Source organism: Ptychodera flava, unplaced genomic scaffold, assembly GCF_041260155.1.
Source record: "Ptychodera flava strain L36383 unplaced genomic scaffold, AS_Pfla_20210202 Scaffold_41__1_contigs__length_1339820_pilon, whole genome shotgun sequence".
NCBI lineage: Eukaryota > Metazoa > Hemichordata > Enteropneusta > Ptychoderidae > Ptychodera > Ptychodera flava.
Genome location: NW_027248363.1, coordinates 1,208,095 through 1,224,156, shown reverse-complemented (window position 1 = coordinate 1,224,156; position 16,062 = coordinate 1,208,095). Strand labels below are relative to the sequence as shown.

Sequence of the window (16,062 nt, the reverse complement as noted above, 5' to 3'; positions counted from 1 at the left end):
TTTGGCAAAAGGTTCTTATCTGTTGCTACTGCTTTAGAATCGTCCGTTCCTTTTTTGACGTAAGATTAAACAATATTTTGTGTTCTAATCAACGTCAAAAAGTTATAGTGATAGCATCAATTTTGTTTTGTCCGATACACCACATTAAATGCTGCCTTCTACTTAAAATAAGACAAACATACGCTGGTACTTAAAGGCCAATGACTATTTTTATAACATATTAAACGTATGAGGTAGCATATACGGTACAAGGACATTAAAACGAGGCCGACAGTAGTATAGAGGAATAGTCCGTGCTGAAAGTGATACAGGCCTATAGATCTCAAGTAACCTATGAAACTCACTTACCTTGTAGAGCTAAAAACTCTAAAGGAAAGCAAGATCTAAACCTGATACAAGTTCCAATGCCGATGATACAATTTCGGAAACTTTAGCGGATTTAGTTGAAAGCATTTGATATTTTGACTCATATATATATATATATATATATATATATATATATATATATATATATATATATATATATATATATATATATATATATATATATATTTCGCGAAAGAATCCATTGCTTCGCTAGTGTTTGTATGGGCAATGTGTAATAGTGAGTGTACGAGAGTGTTGGTATTCAAAAAATTGTAACATCGTAGCTCGGTTATTGAACCACTCTTTTGAGAATGGGACTTTGACCGAGGGGTGGTTTGGCTGTGGCTTCTCCGCTAAGGGACTGGGTACCGTGCGTTGTGAGTTCGAACCCGATTGAAAACATCGTATAGTCCATTACAGGAGTATGCATCATTAAGCTTCGCTTATTTCTATCAGGAGATTATTTACAATGACATTTATATGGGTATGTGACGATATAAATAGTCACACGAAAAGTACCGTGACCTCAGAACTTGATATCGAGCAAAACCGTGATATATTTAATATATGTTCATTTCAAAGTCCCTGTAAATGGGCAACACTCACCATTGATGGTGATAGGAATGAATCGGTCAAAGCGACGCTGTTAAAGAATATAGCAGCGTTCTGTTCAATAGTGCATGGTCCCATTGTGTTGAAAAGACAGTGTTTTTGTGTCTGAGGAAATGTTACAGGAACAGAATCAACTATCGTGAATTACGAACACTGAAATGTAACACTCTTGAATATTGTGTGTTAATACATAAGGCCTTTGACGCGCAATATATGCATTTTATGTAGATATTCTTTTTGGTTTGAAAAAACAAATACAAAATGTTCTCACAATCTTCCACGATCTTCACGATGTGTTAATGATTGGCAATTGCAGGGCAACATAACACATATGAAGTTTTCTTTTTTCCTTGAAAACGAAACTTCTCTGGCAGAATCGAGAATCCCGCAACAATCAAACTTTGACTAAATGCCTGTAGAAGTTCGGCGAGAATGTTCTGCCATCCCAACGAAAAAATTAAACCAAAACTCGAACAGAAGATTATCTTTCAGATACTCGTGAAACATCGCCCGAATAAAAGTGAAGGCGGCACCTATATTCTTCATTTCAAAAAACAAGGGATTGTGCTTGTGAAATAAACCGTCACTATTCTTTGCACAACCAGAAGTCAGACGAGAATCTCAAACACTGTGAACAAGTCGCCTTCATAAAATATTCCAAAGTCAATTTATTTTCAGATATTTGTTAAAATTTTGATAAGAAGTATATATATTAAATGTGACATCAATTTGGTTAAAAATTATCAAAAAAATTACAGAAAAAGATGTTGCACTTGCTTTTGGTGGGAAAACTTACAGCACTCAAAGGGTTAAATTCCTTTAATAAATGATGTTGTGTATAACGTTTTGTTTATGAGAGATTCTAGACCACAGGATATAAAAATGTACAGTTTGTTACTCTTTAAAGAATGCCATATCAACGAGGTCTCTCTTAGCAGTACCTACCCATGTGTTCACAACTATAATGGATTATTACGTATTCTAATATGTGGTATCACCTTGATGCAGACAAAAATCTTAACGCACCAACTTGGATATCATATAAAGCCAGTCAATAAGTGTACTCCAATTATTCCTAGCTAAGATTAGACTGTAATCAATACGGGACATTTCCAGTCTCCAGATATTTGAATGAAATCATGTAAGTAAATCACTGCTTTCTTTAGAAAACGTGCAGCAATGGACACTACAGTCGGGATGTCTTGGGTTTTCAGTGACATTTGTCAGTCATTACACATCATTAATATCTGGTTCAAAGGTCACCCAAGACTCATTGATTCAAGCCCTGCCTCAGAATATGAATTTTTCACATGGAGATTAGCATTACTACCATTGCCTTGTTCTTGTCATCCAAACATTATATCATCCCCTACAAATTCCAAACAGTTGCCGTTCCATTTAAACTACAACTCGACTAACGCATTATACACAAATGATTTGATATTGAAGTGTATACTTTTCTTTCTTATGTGTCAGTAACCTAACTAAACAAAAGCAGAACGTAAGGAGGTGAAAGTTACTTTCAAACTAGTTACACTAGAAATATGATTAAAGACCATTCCTAGTCGTCTGTAAATACACTTATACATGTAAAAGAGTATTTGATTAAACATTAAACCGACTAAAAAGATATACATGTTGTTAAAGGTGAAATAGAGTTACAGGGTATGTCCGAAAGGTACAAAAGTGACTGTAAAACTTTTCAAAAATGCGGATTTCCAACTTGTGGCTAATACAGTCACACACTGAAACCCTTATACAATGCAAGCTAAATTTGGTTTGTACGCATATGGCGATCTATGCTGTGAATCGCTTCGTTCGGTTAATTACGATAAGGTAAACTGTTTCTGGATCTAACTACTTGTATGTTTGTCTATCTGTCTGTCTGTTCATCTATCTATCTATCTATCTATCTATCTATCTATCTATCTATCTATCTATCTATCTATCTATCTATCTCTCCATCCATCCGTCCACACACCCATCTACTAGTCCATCCGTTCATCTGTCTTCAGTGTATGGCACCAGCAATCTGTAATTTGATTTATTACTACATTGTTTCATAGATGCCCTCATGCACGTTATAGGAGACACCTGTACGCTCACGCCTTTGCCTTGGAAGGGTACAGGTAGAAGTGGCTGCAGGGTGTGCGCGTCGAAATTTTTAGACAAACTTTATTGAGGGCGCTGTTCTTCATGTATATGTGTTTGATTTATCGTTGACAGCAACATAAATAGATCAGACCATAAAACACTTTAATGTTATGAAATTTCCAAAAGAATGTAATTGGATAAGATGCGGAATTTTGCTATCGATTTTGTATGTATAAAAATGGACACATTAGAAACATATAATGTATTATGTATATTCATGCTAATTCTAGCCAGTCAGCTTAACGTCCTGATATTAAGACCCAACTGCGGAATTCTTGTGTTTGTTTCTGAAAATTTAAGTCGAACTGTTTCTTTACCTTTTGTTACCTACTTTTAAATTGATATCTATTAATACATTTAAAACAAGCTGGGAATTAAATACATTTTCATAGCCATGCTTTAAATACGGCTTGCTACAGGATATACTGGAACGCAACACAATATATGCGCCAAAGAGACATTTAACGATATGTCTTTTCAGTTCAAAAATCCTAATAGCGCTATACTGATCTTGTCGTTATTGAAATGATGTGAATTTGGTTTAATCGGAAAAGTTGCCAGGAACCCCTAGGGTAGATGTAAATACTGAATCTAGGGTACGTTGGCGATTGATGAAACTTAAAAGATGTTTGTTAACACTGAATATCGTAAAATGTAAATGTTGAAGCAACGTTGACATGATGCATCGAGATATCATGCAAGCAATACCGTGTATGTAAACAAGGAAGTTGCATATGCGCAGTTCCGATGACCGCCTCCCTTTAAAAACATTACAGGACGAAACTGCCTCGTGACAAACATTACATATCCAGGATAAAACATCTGTAAAAGCCAGTTTAACTCTTTCGAAATGTAAATCTTTATTTTTACTATCTCAACCAAACTTTAACAACATTTTGTACACTCTAAGCAACTGTCTCATAATATTTATGCACGAAGTTCAAAACAAAAAAATACAACCTAGAGTATTATACAGTGATGACTGACTGTTAACGGTTTGTTAATTATGGAATACTAAGCTAGAAGATGAATACCATTCTTTTCAATTGTACGTGCATTGGTGGGTAGATAACCTGACTAAAAACATACTAAATTACTCAAAATCCAGATTCTTCGATATCTAACACGACATTGTCATATTCATATGATCTGTTCTTCGTTACGGCTTTGTCCGGCTCTATCACATCGGTGTACTTGATTAGGGTTCTATCGACGTCCTTCAAGAAACGGTTGACCAGTATCTTCATTAACTTAAAAGAGGGAAGTGATCTAATTAGTAACTTCAGTTGGCAGAAATTATATGCGTTGAGAAATATGAAAGTAAGAAAGCAAAATCTGTAACAGTTTCAGGAGGTCATGGCACGAGGCATCTTAAAGATAACTAATTCTTTTAAAAGTTCTCTAGGTTTTACGTCCATTTTGTTTGAATCATCTGTTATCTCAAATCATGGCAGGGGACAATTTGTTAGACGCTTTAACATTGAAAATTGAATGGTTATTTTTATGAGGTGTGTGCAGCAATCGTTAAAGAAAGTCAATCTTCCTTGTCCGACAAAGATACAAAAAATAAGTTTGCAGGCTGGAGTTGTACAAAATCACAAACGTTTTTATTTGCTCTTTGCAAGAGTTTGAATTGGCGATCGATCTCATTGTATTCAACTGTATCCCTTTTTGACGAATAGAGTCTCCTCAAAATGTGTTTTATATACGAATTATATCATATCAGTATATTGATGGTGCAAATACTGCGATCTGATTGGTCGAGACGCGAAAAGAACCGTGGAATATTGGCGATTTACCACGACTGACATACGCGCGTTCTTTCAGCTTGAGCAAAAATCTGTTTTTGACATTCCACGTTGGAATTTCAATATACTGTTATGATATAATAGCAATAAATCACACCCAGCGACGGTATACCACTCGATTTTGACCAATCTTGTGGTATACCTTCGCTGGGTGTGCTTGATTGCCAAAATATATTATGTTATGTGCCATGTTGAATATAGAACGAAATACGCTGCTTATGAATATGATAACATCCCTCCTTCTTCTTCTCCTTCTCTGGTGACGCAAAATAATTCTTTCCACAATGTTTGTGTTTTAAATACCTTCTATGATAGCTTTGCTCACTTCTGTGAATACGAAAGTCTCGATTAAGTAAATTATCAGTACAAATTTGCCCTCAGATATGCACATTGGGATACTGTACCTCGGGTTAATAATCTTAATTTTTGAAAGGTATCCTTGTATACTTACATCATCGTAGGCCAGAAGGTTCAATTTTCCATTTGTATGACCGTGACATTTTGCCCGCTATACTCGAGAAGAGAAAAAAATTAGAACAATTCCAAGTCAACAGAATAATGGTTATATCACATAGTACTGTGATATTCGCAAATAATTTCACCAAACAAACCCATCTGAATAATGCTAGAATATCATAAGCGAGTATCCTGATCAATGATTACATCACATAATACTGTAAACTCGTACATTCTTTCATCCAGCTTACCAATCTGCCAAACGTTAGAACAAAATAGGCATGTATCCTAATCAAAGCTTTGGAATTAAATAAATGTTGACGGAAGGCAATGTACGCAGATGCATAAGTGAAGTCGTCAAATATTATATTTTTTTGTATTTGGATGATGTTCCATTAAACAACTTTGGGATTCAAAGCTTCTTTGTGCGTATGTTTTTACATATATATTATGAGTAAAACAAATGAACTATTAAATGTTTACCACTAGAAGAAGCATGGTGCTTATTTACAACGATATTGATCTTTTGATAAAATTCTGTTTCTGTACAATCTCCATTGCTTTTCTCAGAGACAATTATTGTGTTTCGTTTTTAGGAAAACATTTCGTAGTGCTACTCTCAAACCTCACATGTGCCAATTGCAATACTAGGTAAACCAGCAGTTCCATACCGCTACACATTCATATTTCTCTTAGGACAAATAGAAACCCTACCAACCTCAACTGCATCGGACGTACAACAGTGACACTTTCTGCATGTTGAAATGCAGCATTCGATGAACCATGGTATGAAAGACACCAAATTCAATGGCGGTGCAAGTGTTGGTGCTCCGAAGTAATGCATCCACATCGTCGCTCTTTTGAATTTCCATTCGATATCCACTGCTTCCTGTAAGTAGAAGTCGTAAACTTGCATATTTAAAAGGCTTGCCGGATAGAATGTACATTTTTCTCCCTCCTCATGGCGATTTACCTCAAATTCCGTATGGTTAGGTTATGATTAATGAAAAAGTTTAGATTAATACATTTGATGAAACATTTTATTATTTTTTTCAGGGCAAAAAGGTTAACGATAAAGTGGATAAGATGTTAATGGGTTGATTCTAATAAAGAGAATATTCTTTGAAGTTGATGTCAATGTTAACATTTCGAGATCATTCAGTAACCCTGTATGCAATTCTGAAGAGAGACCACTTATATTTTGATCATAGTGGTGACTCTTTTGTACGAAACGGATACATTTAGACAAAGGAATCAAGATCAAAGATCTAGAAGACGGTTGGTCGTCTTTTAGCAATAGTATATTGCCGTTCTTGCAGAAATGTCGTCGCATCGACTACATTTTTGTGGATGTCTAGTGGTTGTCCATAAGGCTTTGTTGTGTGTTTGAACCAAGAAAACGTTCATACCTGCAGTCTGGCATATGTATCTGACATAATTGCAATAAAAGGTTGACGAGAACTATCACACATAGCAGACAAAATGCCGAGTACAACAGGAACCCCATCCTTGAAAAGAAAGCGGAGCTGCTCTTGACTTCATCAATGCTCGTCGTGTTGATATTCAGATCAATGGCCAGAGCACTTGTTCCAAGAGTGTTACCAAACACCGTGCCCATCAGTGCTGCGATAGCTGACTCTATCCTGTTATTGGGTTAGGAAAGTGAAAAAATAGGATGATGGAAACGTCATATTGGAAATGTAAAAAAGGGCATAAATAACGCAAGACAGCATGAAAAGTAGAAATATAGAATAAGATACAGGCAATTATAGAACGATATAGTTGAGATAGTACTAAAACAATAAACTGAACATATAAGAAGAAATATTAAATACATTTTCAGTGAGGCCAACTGACAGAGACGGAAGCAGGCAAAGACAAGGGGGTCATTGACACTTAATTGATACAGTCTTAATATATGGCCAAATCGTTGACATCTTAGCCAATTTTTAACTTAGTAAGCTTCCTTCGAGAAGGGGGAAATAAAATAACAAAGCGATTAAACCATATAGTTATTAGATAAACTTAACTGCCAAAAGAAAGTAGCACAGTTGAAAACTGGGTGCTTTGCTTACTTTGCGAAAGCTGTTTCGTCACTAGCGTCATTATAAAGGTAGTGCATCCCGAAAACAAATGCCGAACAAACAAACGCGAAGATCAAGAGGAATCTTAGGACGTCACGAAACATGTTTGCAAAGTGCATCAGCATGGGTCCAATAAACTCCGTAAGAAAGAAGTTTTGCATGAACCTTAATCCGGCTATAACGACGGCAAAGGCCGAGAACGAGCTGAGAAAGACAGATGTCAGTGTGCTTAGCGAGTCTGACCAAGAACAGCGAGCGGTGAATACAGTAACGAGGATAAACGTAGTCAGCAAATCAAGTACATTGACAAAAAATGCAAAATGTGCAAGAAACCCTGCCCGATATGCGTCTGCCATTTCCTGAATGAACAATCCAAGTCCCCATATGATCACTAACATCGGTAGTAGTGTCATTTCAGTTCTTTCCTTTGCATTTGGAATATCAGACACCATCATATCGTAGAGAAGTATTAAGGTAAGAAAAAATGACTGTGATATTGCGTGCATCAGAAATTTGCTTTTCGGACCGCAGAAGAAGCGCCACAGGTGGCACACCGGTGTAAACATATAGGCAAGACCAAGAGGCAGCTGGAAAACACCGAGCACGAAAAAGGCGTACAGATAGTAGACGATCGGCAATTTTGACGCCTTTTTGGACCAGCTGGGCTGACCATGTAACCATTCTCTCTGTAGTAGCGTCTGGCAGTAATTATGAGAAATGAACTGTGAAAAGATAAAAACAATTGTGTTTTCTGACTGATACATTACTTTGCGAAGGATGCAGAATATGTACAAAGAATGACGTATTTATGCTTTATGTCAGCGCCATAGGTTGAAAATGGATGAGAATTCAAATGTCAACAATGTATATTTAAACGATATCGGTAGTAGCTCTTTGATGTTGTTGACAATTACGCAGAAAATGTATACTCACAAATGAGACAAAAATGAATACTTAATGCTGCATCCGTGTTTTTATCTTTTAATTTGAATATTTATATGACATACACATATTTACTAGAGCTAATTTAGTTAACAATCGACAAGTGTCACATATTTACTAAATGTATATTTTATTAGTATTCAGAAAACATTTTGAACTCTGCTGAAAAGAAAATGCGAAATCTTACGAATATCTGAAACAAACTTCTAAGCCGATAACACAAAACCTTGTTTCGTGAAGATTTTTTTTATAATGGTGTTTACATTTCGCTGTACGGGGTATATTCTCCGGGGTTGGTGTAAGATAATGTACTACGGTGAGATCAGGACGTTTTCAAAACGTTCGTCATATTCTGACCAGCTATCTCTGAGAGATCGATCTACAGATATAACAATATCCATAGGTTAAACCACAGAGAAACATAGACAGAGTGGTAACGGCTATTGTTTAAGGCGTGAAGCGGTTACGTAAGCAATCCATGTTTGCCTCGCCTCACGAAGCTCTTGGCTCTCTTTTCCGGAGAGTGCCGACCATGCACCCTTCGATAATTTCCGGATTTTCACCAATTGTTAAGCGAAAGTATGTTCGACAAAGTTTGTGTTGTTGTTGTCGTGTGGTGCTGATCGAATTGATGTGCTGGCGAAAACGGGAGTGTTTTGAGCTACAGGAAAGTGAGTTTTACCGTTTTAAAAATTCCTCTCATATTTTTATGAATATATAATGAGTGTGTTTGAACCAAATTTGAAAGTCTTTTATCGATACTGTCTGGTTTTACTCAATGGTTTACGGTCAGTCATACCGTCTTTTACACGTGCGTCAAGGAAGGACATGTTTATGAAACTGCTGGCGTGTTATGTTTTGATTGGCGTGAAGCAGTGTTTCTGGCCTGAGAGCTCACAAAGTAACTATGGTTGCTACGCGACTGGCAGTACGATGCCATCTCGTCGTATTTTTCGCATAATCTCGTGTAATTATCAACCACAAACAAAGCCTCCAAAAAGTTTTACACCTTTGAAGCTCATTTTAATATGAAAAGCCAATAGTCTACCGAGACGACCATGGAACAAAAGGCATGCAAGCGTTGCCACTCTGTCCATGTTCCTCTGTGGTTAAACCTGGAATTTGAATGGACCACGGTACAAAGAAAACCATGCGCACAAACTTGCATTGCAACAAGTTTATTTCTGTGCGCATTTGTACCCACGCGTCTCTCTGTATCGCCATCATGTGATCTCTTGGGCGTACTGAGTCTGCATAACACCGTGCGTCCTTTTCATTTCGGAGTGGAAGAACTATGACAAGTGTACAATTATACTGTTGGATGTTCTGTCAAGCATTCACCCGTTGCTATTCAAAGTATGTTAAGAACACCACGTGAATATTTTGCTTCTAGGGTTTGTGATATCATAAAGGCTACTAAACTGTAATTGGAACATGTATACCTCCTTTTGTTCGGCATGTATTGCCATTTCCACCGTTCGATAAATAATCTTTTCCTTCCGATGTCGACAGCAGCAAGTATCATCCTCAGTGGTTAAGATTTTACCACGTAGCAAGGTATCAACTTCGTTGCTGGTAAAGCAGTAATCCAACATCTTACATGACAAATTCCGACACTTACCGATCAGATGCTCAAAGGTTTCCTGTGGATATTCAAGAGAATCCACTTTATCAGGATTCAAATCTTGGAAATTTAAAGTTGTATCAGCACTACAAAAGGCCGATTACATTGTAATATATCATGACATTCCTTCTCACTCAAAATACACGAATGCCGTCATTACAGTAATGGCAATAGGTCATAAGCTACACTTTCCTCATCGTCATCGTCGTCGTTGTCATTATCATTACAACCTCCACCGTAAATACATCAAGGAACATATTTGAAGTGTCAGCATTAATTTAATTCTCTGAATAGATTATATTTCTTTCATTTTAATGAGTGCAATATATCCTACTTGCTCTTCAAGAATTTTGCAACATTCTCTTGATCCATTCTTGATACGAAAATTATTCGTCATCACCATGGTCACACATTAGTTGCTACTTACTCATCCACGTCATCAACTTCGTTATTTTTAAAAATATCAAAATCAGGAAATAAATAACGGAAACTGCAAATTTCAACTTACTCTGCATGTGTTCCTAATCCCTTTGCTGTCTAACACCTCTTTGAGTTCACAACAGAGATTGAATATGGTACGAATTGGATCGTCACTGTAAAACAATATATATGCCGGACTTGCATGCGCACGACACAATGCAATCCTAATTCTAGATTGCAAAATACCTTCACCTATACCTGCAACAAAATAATAATTGTACAACACTGAATCAGTAAATGTTTCCGGTAATATGTTTCACTCATCAAATTCGACAAGTGTATTTTTCGCATGAAAGTAAAAAGAGAAAAAAGTGAAATTTTTTAAGGGGTAAATGAGATGGCAAATTTTTATTTTGAAAATTATATTAAGCTCGAGTATATGCTACATCTTGCATCTTATGCAAATCATTCATCACGTGTTCATATGAATAAAGTTACAGTTATCACATTACAAACACACGTTATAGTTCTTTCATATATACAATCAAATCAATACGATCTACGTCACTTTTCACCACTGACTCATTTAAGTGGTATCATGGCTCACAGATGAGATTCTTTGAGAGCCATGAACTTAAAGAGGCACTCCCACTTGGTAACATTTTTAAAACACATTTTTTTAATGCCAACGGTCGATATTTGATGTGGTGACTGCACGCGGATCGCGAGATATCGATAAAAACATGTCATTTCCCGAGTGTGTTTTTCACATCCCGAAATTTTACGATCGTTTCTGATTTTGACCCGAAATCCCCCGAAGGTTTGTTGTTGTGCTGATTGACGATATTCTAGGGAGTCTAATAAGTTCGAACGATGCAATTAGACCTAATTTACTTCCCACTGCAAAGACTTTATATACAGCATTGTGCCTTTACCTCAGGTATTTTTTTTAAAACTTCTCCTTAGTTTTTGTCGGTTTCATTAATCTAAATCGGTTGTATTATATTTTTAACCAATACCACATAAACATCAGTTTTTACGTGTCAAATATTAGCCGTCTCCAGTGACTACATTTTGTCGTCTGCCACACAGTACGCCGCGCGCGCGTGGTATGCGCGCGTGGCACGCGTCTATGCATACCACGCGGCGTACGTAACTGTGCTAGTCACCTATGCGAATTCTGGTGGAATCAAAAAAGAATATTTTTCGTTTATACGCCATGTCAGTAAGACTCAGCTTTCTCCCACGGGCCATGACCGATCACCAACGCCAGCGGTACTGTGGCGTACAGCAGCATCAGCATAGACTCGTACTCCATAGCTTAATTGGCAATGGCCCCAGTGCCGAACGTTCGATGTTCGGAAGCTGAATTTAGGTGGGCCACCGGAATTCAAACTTTTACTCTTTTAGAGACATGTTTTTATCGATATCTCGTGATCCGCGCGCAGTCGCCACTTCAAATATCGACCGTTGGCATTAACAAAATGTGCTTTAAAAATGTTACCAAGTGGGAATGCCACTTTAAGCTATAATAGTTGTCCTTGCGAAACATCTCAATAATATTTAAGGTGAAGTACTACGAATTGCGTCAAAATTAAGTTGTGGTGTCATTTTCTTGAAACTTTGCACAAATATTCTTGGAAGTTGTGCAAGTGCAAAAATTTAATAAAAAATGGGGGTCACCACGCTCGTTTCCATGGAAACGGACGTTAAACTGGCTTCCTTAGAAATAAATAAAAATGATATAATTCACTTAAACTAAAGAAAGCAATTATAAAAAGCTCAGCAAATGAGTTAATTTTAAGAAATACCAAGACTTAAGATCCATATCTATGGAATGTATAGTTTTCATGATGTTTGTAAAGAAATTTTTTGGTAAGTATCGATTACAAAATGACGATATCGAAATTATATCACTACATAATTTTCAAACTTTCTTTCTGTCGCTCTGAATGGTGTCATTTTGACCAAACTTGGGGAATAAGATCCTGACATCATACCATTTAGTTTACTCTTTTTTAAAAGGGTGTCACCACGCTACTTTTTACAATATCTCCAGGTGAATGGGTAATATGCGCCATGTAAATGGGAGAGAAATATTAATTTTGTCGCTCATATTGAATGAAAACCAGCTTTCTAGGGGGTCCAAATATGACAAGGTTATAGATCACATGTATTTCTAAGAGACTGGGTCAAAAAATTAGATAAAAGCTTAATTTCAACATTGACAGGTGATGTTAAATACATGCGCAACAAAATAACCCATTTACGGCAGGCTGGAGTTAAATCTGCGCAGAAACGTTCTAAAGCGTGTGCGCGTCCGAATTCGTTGCACTTTACCTTAAAGGTATACAGTCACCTGTAATCGAAATATGCCCATATATGGTCAAAGGGGCGTTCCTTGGTATTCAAAATGCCCATGTGAGCGCGCTGTCTTTAAAAAGCGGCCACCCGCTCAAAATCTGTGATTGGTTAGATTTTCTCTTTCCATGGTAACTGTTGCAAAAAATTGGAACAGGTGACAGTATACCTTAAATAGCACCATTTAAAAACAAATTCACGTCATTTTAATCCAGCTAGTTATTCCAAAAGTTGCAAAGGCCTAGGAGTGATAAAATGCACTATAGAATAAATTAGAGAGTCGGTACAACAAGGGGATACATACTCTTTGGAATGGGTATCCTTGCCAGTGGTTTAGCTCCGTAATGTTGAAGTATTTGTACCATTTTATAGTCGTCTTGTAAGGCAGCAAGGTGCAATGCACTGAAATGAATGTAACCTCTGCTGACACACCTATTCACATCTATGTTCCCAGGCTGGTGAGTAAAACAACATAAAATACAAACATTCACACATGATAAATAACATATAATAGTTAAATCACACAAATGTGGCGAGAAGATAGGTATCAGTAAGCTTCTCTGAGAATAGATGAAATATATCATGCGTGTCGGAAATTGTATCTTACCGCAAGCAGATTATATTGTTTTGTCAAGCAAATGTACCAGTTTGAAACCTGCATTATTTGAGACCAATACATGTAAAAATGTACAATTTCAGCGTATATTAAATAGAGAGTAAAGTGTCTGACGGAGCAAGATAAATTGGCATTTATTGGTATTGAAACGTTGCAGAAACGATAGGACAATTTAACCGAGAAGTTACAGAAAATTAATTGAATTTCGGTGGTTGTAACTTCGACGGGAGGTCATAATGCATATATAAAATGGTGACATGTTCGTTTCTCTATGGTACTAGATGCAATATACATATTGTATCGGATGTAATTTCAATTTTAATGATAAAATATAATCTTACTTTCAGAAAATTCTCAGCCGTTTCGGCATCCCCTCTCTCCACTGCCTCCAGAAACCGTAAGTGTTCTCCACTATCTGGCTCGTCAAATGAACGCCAGGACTCTTCACTGAATACATCGTAACTCTCGTCCATTATGACCAACGGTGTCGCAGCGAATTACAAAGGGTGAATTACGCAATGTCACATCTGACCTCTCCCTTGGAGCTATGTGAAAGGAACAGCGTTCAAGATGAATGAGGACATTTTGGATAATGCAATGTCGTTGATAAATCAGATATTCGTGCATGAATTTTTTACAATGTTCAAATCCTCGTTCATCTTAATGTCGCCCGGATACCAGCTTGTAACAAAACGCTATCTCGTCTCCCAAGTTATAATTTTAAGTCCTTGGTTTGCTGTCAGTTTGTTTTCATCGTAACACTGGCATAATACCATCTGTTCTGATCTATTTAGAAAATAACACCTGTCGATTGACTCGTTCTAAATTTAAATTCTATTGTAAAAAACGTGGCTCCCTGATATTGTACCTGCTTGCGAAGTGAATCAAGAAGCTGCTATTCCGTGCGGAATTAAACAAGGCAAATTTGCAACTAGAATCTATATTTGCCAAAGTAATACTATCTAAATAAAATTCCAAAAACAGTTTCAAGGGTACAAACATGGTAATCGTACAGGCTTTTATGTTAATTTATCCTTTCCTTAAGCTGTTCTGCGTGCAAGGAATTCCCAAACGACCTCTATACAGCTTTACCTCGCATAATTGTGACAGTGACTCTAAAGCGACCAATGAGAATCAGTCATGAAGACAACAGAAAACCCTGGGCCCTCTGACACAAATATAACTCTCTGGGAAAGTTTAAACTTATTGACTTCATACTAATTAATATCCTTTACTCGTATATTTGCTTCGATTTGGTTTTACACAATTATTTAAGCTACAGCGGAAAAACATATAAAATATTCATCTATTGACAGTACACGCTGTCGCCTATATTCCTTGTGGCGTGACGCGATCGATGCTTGAATGCGAAAAAACGATATTTCAAATATGTTTAAGAAAATATTGAGGAGCGTTTCTGTAGCTTGTTTCTTCTTCAGCATATATTTATGTAATTAAGTTTCAAGGTGAAAAATAATTAATACAGATGATACCGGTGTCAGCGACCTTGTAGAGTACAATATGACTGGTGGTTATATTTGTTAACAGAACTGAAAGATGGAGGTACATTCTAAAGACAGCAGAATAGATCAAATGGCGAACAACCGTCAATAGACAATGTTTACCCTAATCAATTATCAAAACTAATCATTTTGCAATATGGAATCGTACCATCTGTTCTGAACTATTTAGACTACACTAATATTGATATTGAGATCTTAACTTTAACTTCTCTTTTACACTGCATGAAAACTCTTTTATACTTACATAGTGGCAAGGACAATTGCCTGTATCTACAATCAAGAATCAACTGCTTGTATTCAGCAAGCCTGTAGTTATGTGGACTAGTGTGAAACCATGTGTATTAGTCTATAATACAGCCAACACATTACTGTGAATTTATCGGTATTATCGCATTTTGATGCAGCGTAAAAGAAGGCGATGGGACCTCTTTAACTTTATTATAGAATGCTTTTGCTTAATAGAGCCTTCGATTCCTTGCAAATGACATAATTTCTATCAAAGCTAAAAGTCCAATATTTTGAGATTCTTCAGTAATATGATCACTTTTATGGGTTTCATTTTATGATGTTTTATTTTACTTATTAATGTTTGATAAATATTCAAGGAAAATTAGGCAACGTCTTGCTTGATTTCTTTAAAGGCAAAAATGAGTTTAGCGTTGGATGTTTGATATGAGATGGGTTTGGTTACAGGAAATTGAACAAAATTGCTCATAAGTTTCGTATTAAAAGCGTGCTGTCTTATATGTCTTTTGGCCATGTCAGTGATTGTTGGTGCCCTGGACGAAAGTAAACCAGCCTTTTCTGCGCACATCGCTCTTCTCCAAAAAAGAGAGTGACTGAAGAAAGGCAGAGCAGGAACATTTATGATGGCGACAGAACGATTCTCTCTGAAACAAATACTTCTCCACGTGAAAGATTCCTCTGCATTATTTTGTCGCTCGTAGTGACAATGTTTTCAATGCGAGTCAAGAAATCAGAATTTATAGGAATATTACGGTCACTTTCGATATCTTGATCGACACATTTGATTGCCTGACTCAGTTTGGGACTTGGTATTGTGAACTCGAAAAGAAGGCTCGGAGTTAAGAGGCAC

General features: G+C 36.7%; 1 protein-coding gene across 2 annotated transcripts; it reads right to left on the bottom strand.

Moving 5' to 3' along the window:
- Nucleotides 1–3,967: 3,967 nt before the first annotated feature.
- LOC139127988 (short transient receptor potential channel 4-like) lies at nt 3,968–14,191 on the bottom strand. 2 transcript variants are annotated; one of them, XM_070693848.1, is made up of 9 exons: nt 13,785–14,191; nt 13,132–13,282; nt 10,555–10,724; nt 9,865–10,065; nt 7,472–8,202; nt 6,806–7,039; nt 6,115–6,285; nt 5,392–5,448; nt 3,968–4,382 (listed from the first exon to the last, which is right to left on the bottom strand). In XM_070693848.1, the coding sequence occupies exons 1-7, from the start codon at nt 13,914–13,916 to the stop codon at nt 6,201–6,203; spliced, it is 1,704 nt and encodes a 567-aa protein (XP_070549949.1). In that variant the 5' UTR covers nt 13,917–14,191; the 3' UTR covers nt 3,968–4,382; nt 5,392–5,448; nt 6,115–6,200. The 2 variants fall into 2 exon arrangements, with proteins under 2 accessions (XP_070549949.1, XP_070549950.1); XM_070693849.1 differs by having other exon boundaries at nt 8,099–8,202.
- Nucleotides 14,192–16,062: the final 1,871 nt, after the last annotated feature.